The sequence below is a fragment of the Apaloderma vittatum genome, unplaced genomic scaffold (assembly GCF_000703405.1).
Source record: "Apaloderma vittatum isolate BGI_N311 unplaced genomic scaffold, ASM70340v1 scaffold13215, whole genome shotgun sequence".
Lineage (NCBI taxonomy): Eukaryota > Metazoa > Chordata > Aves > Trogoniformes > Trogonidae > Apaloderma > Apaloderma vittatum.
This window is the reverse complement of record NW_009716591.1, coordinates 1-9315: the sequence shown is the minus strand read 5'-3', so window position 1 is coordinate 9315 and position 9315 is coordinate 1. Positions and strand designations below refer to the sequence as shown.

Below are 9315 nucleotides of genomic sequence, written 5' to 3'. Positions count from 1 at the left end.
TGCTGAACATTTTACAAGCGTCTTTTATGCAACAGAATATCCAGTAATGCAAATGCAGCAATGCTTTGTGCATTTAGCTCAGTCAGTAGAGCGTGGTGCTGGTAACACCAAGGTCGCGGGTTCGATCCCCGTTCGGTGCCCATGTGTTGCCTGATCTAGTTGAGAGGCGTCCCTGCCCATGACAGGGAGGTTGGATCAAACGATCCCTAAGGTCCCTTCCAGCCTAGGCCATTCTATGATTCTGTGATTTCTGATCGATGAAGGCAACGGCCACCCCGCAAAGTTCAATTAAAGGGTTAAACATTGTTTTGCACAGAAATAATTAGCTAGTATTAACTAGTATGCTTTGAGACACACAAGACTCCTCTTTCTTTTCAAAAGTACTCGCAAAACAACGTTCTTCGATACCCAGCCTTTTCGTAAAGCGTGTAAGCTCTGGGGTGAACTCCCCTGGCATTCCTCAAGCTTTCAGCGGCAATCCAAGTTCGATGCAGCACAGGTGGGGATGACGTACTCACAACCTTGCCTTTTACCTCACAGGTATTTGAAAAATAAAAATTAAAGAACTACAATCTACATCTTGAATCAGTTCTCCCTTTATTTCGTCTGAGTTTTCGATTTGATTTGCCAGCATACAGTTACTTGAGTCTTTCTGTGCCTCAAATTCTGGCAAAGTAAGATTTTTTTCACCACCTTCTTAGAAATACCCAATATTTCAACACTCGTTAAAAAGGAGTGTCGATACACAAAAGATCTTCCAAGGAAAAAATCTAAGAATTTCTGCATTTAAAATATTTGGGCCCAATTTAAAATATTTATTGCTAACAAGAAAAGCTGATTAATTGCATTTTATTCCTTAAGTAAATAAAGAATGTGTTCATAACCTTGTTGTAGGGGGGAGAAGGGAGCTGCATTGTCAGCAATAGCGAGTCTCCATTTAGCATCAAACCCTATTATTAGAAGACTTTATTTCTAGTGTATTAAACGCTCTATTATTAGGAACTCTGATAATTATAGATACAAAAATACAAAGGCAAAAAAAGGTCTTGCTATATTAATTTCTGTACCCAACTCCCCTGCGTGAAGCTACTTTGTTGCCTTTCAGATCACTACATACTGCTGGCATTGTTTGTATGATGATACTGATGTAAGTCCTGGAGAATGTTTGCTCATTTAATTCTGGCAATTCTGTTGACAACAGCAAGTACAGCAAAAGCGTGACCAGACACACACCCAGTAAATCTTAAGAAATTTTGAAGGAGAAGGGTAAAAAGCTTCTTTAGCTCCAAAAGCTCCCTCGCAGGCCTTTGAGATTTACCACCATCAGAGAACGTGCTCCAAAAGCAGCTGCATGAATTATTACGTCAAAGCAAAGGTAAGGCAACTAAATACAGAGAATTTCTCCTATTACAGAGCAAATTAGTACTACTACTGAGCAAATTAGTAGGAGGGCAATACTACAGACCTTTTTTTTTTTTTAAAAGTATTTCTTATAAAAGCAGCAAATATTTCACTAGGCACTACTCATACCTTAAGAGATCAGATAACGTCATTGGTTCTCTCAACCAGAGTAACGCCATGTAACAAAACGAAAGGGTCATTGGCATCGTCATCCTCAGTTTCTCCTTTTGGTTCTTCATTAAATACAAGCTACCATCTACCGATCCAGAGCACACAGAGGTGCTTGCTTGGGTTTATGTTGAAAACAGAAAAGAAAAAAAGTTATTGATACGATATACACACGATCCATGGTATACAGAAAACCAGACAAAGGAACATAAAAGGACCCTTGTTCAGCAACTAGTAACATTTTGAAATCATTACCTTGAGTAGTTTGGTAGTTTGTGTACTTTTCTGCTAAACAGCTTAACTCTGACTTATTCACCTACCGTGAAACGGCACAACAACCTCCTTCATAAACTGCTTCTTCATTGGACTAAGCCACTGGATCATATGAAGAGACAGAACTCCTTCTGTTACCCATCAAAACAGATCTTTTGTTGGGAACTACACTTAAACCTGGGGTTGTAGAAGGACATTAACTCCTATGCAACGTATAATTAATAGCACTTCTGAGCTGGAAATAACATTTTCCATTTGAGAGACAAGGGAACAGTGGGGAAGCAAAGGAAAATTTTATGTACTTGAAATCAATGCCTCAGAGTTGGGGATTAAAACACAGAGTTTTAAACTTCAGCACAGTCAGGAATTTAACAAGAAAATTATTTACATTGCAGAAATTTTGCTGAGGTTAAGGTGTGTATCCATCTGCTGCATAATCTCTAACTGTGGATACAAAGGTATTCTTTTAAAAAATGCATCTAAATTCCATGAAAAAGAAGCATCTTTAGAACAAAACCGTAGCACATGGTGAAGAGGGTGAAAAAAACCAAAAACCCAAACAACCAAACCTCCCTACTTCCTTATTGAGATGAATCCCTAAAAACTAAGAGAAGCAGCAATAAGGGATTTAATTTAGTAGAGTGATTTATGAGTTAGGAACCTTCTCAGCAGTGAAACTTAGGAGTTAGGTAAGGAGGAAGGAAAAAAAAAAGAAAGAAGAAAAGCCTCTTTCCCACATCATGACCCAGCCTGGACTAATGAAAATGCATTTAAAGCACACCAGTGCAAACTATCAGCACTGATTCCCCTGAAATTTTCTCCCTGTGTTTCCCAACAGACCATTCACACGTTCAGACAGGCACGGCGAGGGCTGGATCCCCAGCTCCCCAGCTGGGAGCTGCAGGGCTGAAAAAAAAAAAAAAAAAAAGTTTAAAACTTGGGAGAGCTTGGCAGCTCCGTGGTTCTTCTGGCAGGTGACAGCCAAGCCTGTAAGGTGACAGCGGCAGAGGCACCGGCACACAGTGGGAAGCCTCCAAAGCCTCTGGTCCTGAGCCAGAACCGGTCTTTGATGCCACCTACCGGCTCCTCAAGCGGCGGCCAGCACCACTACGGACCCAGCTCAAAAAAAGCACCGGCTCAAGCACACCCCTGGGACAGAGCAGGACGAGGTCTAGAGCATCCCAGGAGGTCTCTCGCGTTTGGGTGCGGCAGAGCACAAAAGCAGGAGCATTAGTTGTTTCACCTTTGACACGGATCCTTGTGCTTAAAGACAGCTTCACAACTGAAGCTTTCCTATTAACTTCACATTCAACTCAGTTTAAAATAATCCTCATTATATTTGTGGCCTGAATGATGGCACACAATTTCCTTTTATTTCTTCCAGCTTATGCAAGGCATGACAACACAGTTATGCACGTCTAATAACTTAAGAGTTTAATAGGCTTCTCTAGCAATATTCTCAGCGCTATACCCGGTGGAATCTGCTATTAACCCTACACAAAAGTAACAAAAAAAAGTGCTTGCCAGTTGGAAAAGCCTCTTAGGAAAAAAGGGTGTTGAGCTTTCCAGCCTGTAGCGATAACAGCTCAGTACAAACAGCACAGAAAAAGAACCCGATGAATCTTCATGAGAGTTTATAATTGACTGGAACACATTTAGTATTGCTTGTGTTAAAACTCAATATACACAACTATTTCTACATTTGAGTTCACCAAAATATAACTTTAGTGTTGCTGAACTCTTAATTAATTTCAAGAGCTTTTAGTGAAGTCGGCATGACTACTTAAAGCTGAATTCAATCTCTGAAATGACAGACTAAGACGACATTAAGTTATGTCCTCTTTTAAGACTAAATAGTTGTTCTAAAACCCTAAGAAACATTACAAAGTACCAAGGAAGAGAGGATTTCCTCTAGACATTGAAAAGGGGAAGAAAATTCAATGGACTATTTTCACTAGAAACTTCTCACTCTATTCTTCTTCATGTAATAGGTATTTGTGTAACATCCAAGATTTGCGACATGCACAAACATACAGTGACTCTTTACCTGAAAATTTTGTCATTTTAATATGTAAGAGTGAAAGGTTCTCGCACTATAGTCATAAAAATTTGTGTCGCTATTTCTGCATCTTTTTCTCCCCTCTCTAATTCTGTCTGGATTTTTTAGAAGTTCTTAATTTTTTTAATTAGAAGAATTTTTAAATTAAGATTTTTTTTTAAAAAAAATCATTATTTAAATTGCTGTAGATCAAGTTTCTCATTCTTTTACCATTTCTGGGCTTTCCAACCTAAAGAGAAAAAACGTGAAAGAACAAGGTTGCATTCTTCTGAGGGCAGATGAGTAAGAACAGACGCAGGACATAAGGAGGATAGTACAGTACATAACAGGGGAAAAAGAAACAGTGAAACAGACCAAGAAGGAAAAAGCAAGCAAAGAACAAAGCAAAAAAAAAAAAAGGTTTAAAACACAAGCAAAAGCTTTCAAACGTGCCTTGAAACGTATTTCCAGTATCAAACGTTGTAGCATTGTCTGGCATTTTACTTTGCCAGTAGCACCAAACACTCCAATTTTCCATAACATTTTAATTAAAATATTTAGCATTGTGTGAATATTTTCAAGTTGATATTGTGAACACCAAGGAGAAACTGATGAAATGCTAGAAGATGATTTTTGTAGAAGGGTTTATAGGGAAAGTAGTAAAAAGAATGCAGAGACAAAAGATATAGAAGTATTAAAAATACTGCAAGGAAAAAAAATTGAAAGCTAAATATATCCATGGGATAGAAAAAAAATAATACTGCCCCCCTCAAAGAACAAATTCATAGTTTTTAACATCAAAGCCACAACCGATAGCTCTGCTAGCAGCTAAACAAGTGCTTTTTCTTTAAAGCTGATGTGTCTGTGAACATCTGGGTTTGCAGATAAAACAGCAATTTTTCCCACTCCAAACAGGAGGCATGGAGCAAACTCATAAAATGGAACTTCCTTTTGTATCTCCCATCATATTTCCCAGTCCTGTTTAACTCTCATCAAATTGGGTGTGGGTTTTTTTGGGGAGAAGTCCTCTACTTCTGGTAGAATATAAAGTACCCTGGGGCAAACAGGACCGAGAACTTCACATTTTCTAACCGATTCCTCTAATTTGTTGTATGTGAATATGCTTTCTATATATTTATTTATATCCCAAACCTATACACAAACAGTTTCCAGGTAGTTCAGTTCACTGCTCCTACCTGAGACTTTACTAGCTGATGAGGCAAAGCTGCAATCGGTCTGTAGGTCCCCCTCACTTTCAGAAGGAGACAGCAAGTGAAGAAGGCTTGGTTCACTGTCCACATCAGTACTGCTGTCGTGTACCTGGGGTTTGTAAATTAGTCGCCATTAGTTCCTGTTTCAGACTGAAGAAACCAAATAAAGAGATGCAAGACCAACGGTAAATGAAGTTTACAGCCAAACTGTTCACATTTTTACTCACTCTATGAATTGCCAGTACAAAAAGAAATCCTGTGAAAAAAAGTATTTTTCAAGGATTTCTCAAGGTCAAAGACATCTAGTGATGACATTAAATTTCAATCTGCTACACTGACCAGAAGGTTGGTCATACAGAGAGTCAAAACTTGATGAAATAAGTAATCTCAAGAGAGCAGGCAGGGAAAGGATGGTAGCTGATGAGGCATTTTGTACTGTAATTTCTGCTCCAGCTACTGATTGTCTGTGCAAAGACAAAGCAATATATTTAAATAACCAGCTTTCCATACTAGAATTATTTGTCTCTCAAAACATGAGAAAAAACTCAAATCCAACGATGACAATAACATGGACATGTGGAACCCTGTTTAGAAGACATCCTTCATACTGAAGTGACAGTAACGCAGGCTAGATACGTAGCTTGAACAAAGAAGGTTTGTTCTGTTGCTGAATTTTAAAAAAGATACCAAACATCTCATGGGATTTGAGCTTTTCACTTACTGATAATACTCTGATAGTTTCCCCAGCTGGTCTGTTGCAATATGCCTGTTTGCTCTTCTGAAGGTAACACCTCCAAAAATTGCACAAAACATCATCCTGATAAATGCAAACGGATAGTGATTAGCACAAAGCCTACAAGCTTGTTAATTGCTGAGAGAATAGAGCACAATTTCTAACTCAGGAATCTGAGTTAGAACTTTGTCAACTGTGATTTATAAACTACACCTTAAAATTACCAGAGAAGCCAAGTTTGTTTTCATACGCTCAATGTTTTTAAACAGACAGCTGTTAGATTCCCTTTCAAAATTACAATATCTTAAAAGATTATTTAAAAATAACACCTCCTGTAATACACACACAGTGCGTACAACTCACACTGGTATCCACATACCTTCATTTGCGGACATACTCCTAACGCTTCTAAAGCTTCAGCTTGTTTCTTGAGTACAAACTGAAAGCCTTCACAAACGTACCATTCACAGCCTCTATCTAAATAGAAAAAAAAAAAGTATGTTTTTTTTAGCTTCTTTGTACTGTTTTGTATCCTTTTTAACCTTACGCATACTCATTTCCACTTAGTATTCTGCTCTCTTGGTATCAGGACAGAGACACGTCTCTCTATTTAATAATTTCAGATCCTAGAGCACAGACCAGCCACACTGAATACTGCCTTACCTTTCACAAATTCACACATAAATTCACATAAAGTCTTAATCAAGAAGAAACACTACTGAACAAGCACTGTTCTCCACGTATTTCCCAAGAATAATACATTTTAGTATAACTTCTAGTGTGGCATTTGTAATCGAGTGTTAAGTGACCAGTTTTAGAATAACTCAGAACCTATCATTAAAAAATGAAATACAATTGTTTGTTTCCCATCCCCAGCACAGAAAACTGAAACACATTACAGTGGTGAGTCACAAAAAAAACCAACCAATATCGCCACGTCCTACACTATTCTCTCCCACAGAATCAAACACATTTGAATGAAAGAAATTTCCTCAGGTATTCTGAGCTTCCAGCAAATCTCAGCACAACGTGAATTTCACAAGGAGTGGGCCTGGTCTAATCTTTTCACTGTTCCTTCAGACTGCATTACGTCTACTTTTCAACCTTACCTGCCTATATTTACAACTGCTTTTCTACAGGCTTTTGGTTTTAGAAATTTTCTCTGTATTTCTCAACTTCCTTTTCACTCCCTGCACACCTGTTCTTCATTACTTTTCCTTCCAACCGCACCTTGTATCTCACCATCTTAGAATCTATCTGCCCAAAGCTTCAGTCCTGCTTTAATGATGTTGGCTTTAACTGTTAACCACAGATACAGCTTACTCCTACTATAAATGCATGAAAAAAAGCTACCATTGTATAATGTAACTGCTCACAGAAAGGACTGTGTGAAACTAAGGTCTTCCTTCTTGAGAAACTGGGCTAATGTCCTTCCTAACAGGAGAAATGAAAAGCCTGAAGTGGTACACAGCTCTGACTTCAGAAGCAATACAGGATAAACACAAGCAGAAGTGTTGAGATTGTTACCCTTTTCACTTCCACACAATTGTTCTTTTCCAAGGAAGGCAGTCATCCGCTGCTACTACAGCGAAGACAGGTCAGTGTATCAAAGGCAAAGAATACCCCATGCTTCGTTTAGCACTGTAATGCATTTTTGCTTTCTGAGTGCCCACAACACTAAAACATCTATCCAGCCATCACACAGGCAGAGCTCCAGCAGCACCCTTACCATAACATCCTTACACACATATCCCCACACGTAATGACTACTAGTCTTCTGAATCGCGAAATTACGAGCTTAAAAACGACTCTGGATGAAGTATGCAACACTGGTTTAGCTATTTTAAGTGCATGAAGTCTCTTCCACGTAGGTTTGTGTGGAGGTTACAGGGCTGAGTACCTGTAGTGCAAGCCAGACTGACGTTCTAAGAGCTGGACCACTGTCACATCTCACTTATGAAGACAGACAACTTCTCTGGTTTTGTGATAGCCATCACAAGGAAGGAATACACCTCATCTGAATGTATGCCACCAGTATGTTCTGTGAGTATTGGTTTCCACAAATCTAAGTGACATTAAGTAATATACAGCTCTGTTCAATCAAAAAAAGAAAACAAACCACCACCAGGCTCACAGAAGTCACCTGTGGCTCAGGAAGTCACCCAAAGTGACAGCTGAAGGTCGTGACAGCATCTGGGGAGTGTATTTTGTTCATGTTCTTACAGTCTTTCCTAGTTATCTGCTTCTGATCACTAAAACTGTAATGTGCTAGATGAATGCTGGCTGAATAGCCACTCTTATGCAAAATATAGAGAGACACTTATACATACCATTTTTTTCCTGCTTTCTTAAACCTTTGGAGATTGTCTGGACTCTTGCATTAGAAATAAAATCAGTGTTCACAACTTCTCTAGTTCTCTGCAAAACAGGAATATACCTCAGCAAGGAAAAAAGCCAGACCTAATTTGCATAGACTGCCCCATCGCAAGCATAATGGTGGTATTTTTTCAAATTTCCTGAATGACAAGGAAACAAAATATTTTGAACTTTTCACTCAGAAACTGCAAAAATAGAGAATTACTATTCTGGACATATGGGTGACAGGCATCAGGGTTTGCCTAGACTGGTATTGCACAGAAGTGCAGCAATACCCAGGCAATCCTTCTGAGGCATCCAGACAGCACGCCAGCACTACAGCAACGCAGCATTTTAAGATGGCTCATTTAAAATTTTGTGATTTCAAGGAACATCAGTTTTAAGCAGTGTCAAGTAAACATGAAAAAGGAAGAATCACAACACCACCTTATACCAAGGAGTAAAACATAACATCAACGTAAACCCAAGAAGCAATCAAAATAAACCTTTTCCAAGGCCAGTAGCTTAGCTTTTTACCTCAGTAACATTGTGGCAAGATCTGCAATAGAATCTGCCTCCGTCAGTGAGACCCCAGTTCACTTCTGAACACTGGGCACAGCGTTCATTAAAATCTCTCTAAAAGGAAAAAAAATAAGTCTCACACATGTAAAATAAATGCCACGATTACTAGGCTACTGCACAGCTTTTGAAATGATTCATAGAAGAGAATATTTATGCCCCTTGTGTTAGCTCTGGTTGATAAGGAGCAATCGCAGCATTCGCTACCACCCGTAGCCAGGTGTGAACACATCATTTGAGCTGCCAAGCGTGTATGTGAACATTAGTGAGGAGAATAATAACCCACGCGTGGCACGGCTGGAAAAATAAACCACCCAAAGGAAACGGAAGCAGAGGCAAAAATAAGAGAGCCCGAGACAAAAGGAAAAACTAAATTTGTGGAACTCTGGAGAATCGTTACGTATCGGAGGAAAGCCTGCAACAAGTCGGGGAAGAGATGTGCCGGGAGACAGGGAGATTTCCCAGAGAAACCAGAAAGAGAAAACTACAAGTTAAAATAATGAGCTTATAAAAATACGGGCGTGCTGGGGCCGGGCAGCCCCCCTCGGGCCCGTGCT

The 9315-nt window shown here is 39.2% G+C and overlaps 1 protein-coding gene across 1 annotated transcript in view; it reads right to left on the bottom strand.

Moving 5' to 3' along the window:
• TAF1B (TATA box binding protein (TBP)-associated factor, RNA polymerase I, B, 63kDa) overlaps positions 1 to 8815 on the bottom strand; it is a gene marked incomplete at its 5' end in the record, with an annotated part of 48458 nt that extends 39643 nt beyond the window's left edge. The window contains 6 exons of the mRNA XM_009869597.1: positions 1531 to 1687; positions 5077 to 5200; positions 5813 to 5908; positions 6204 to 6301; positions 8155 to 8242; positions 8717 to 8815. Of these exons, the coding sequence (XP_009867899.1) occupies positions 1531 to 1687; positions 5077 to 5200; positions 5813 to 5908; positions 6204 to 6301; positions 8155 to 8242; positions 8717 to 8815 (662 nt within the window). The remainder of the gene's footprint in view (positions 1 to 1530; positions 1688 to 5076; positions 5201 to 5812; positions 5909 to 6203; positions 6302 to 8154; positions 8243 to 8716) is intronic.
• Positions 8816 to 9315: the final 500 nt, after the last annotated feature.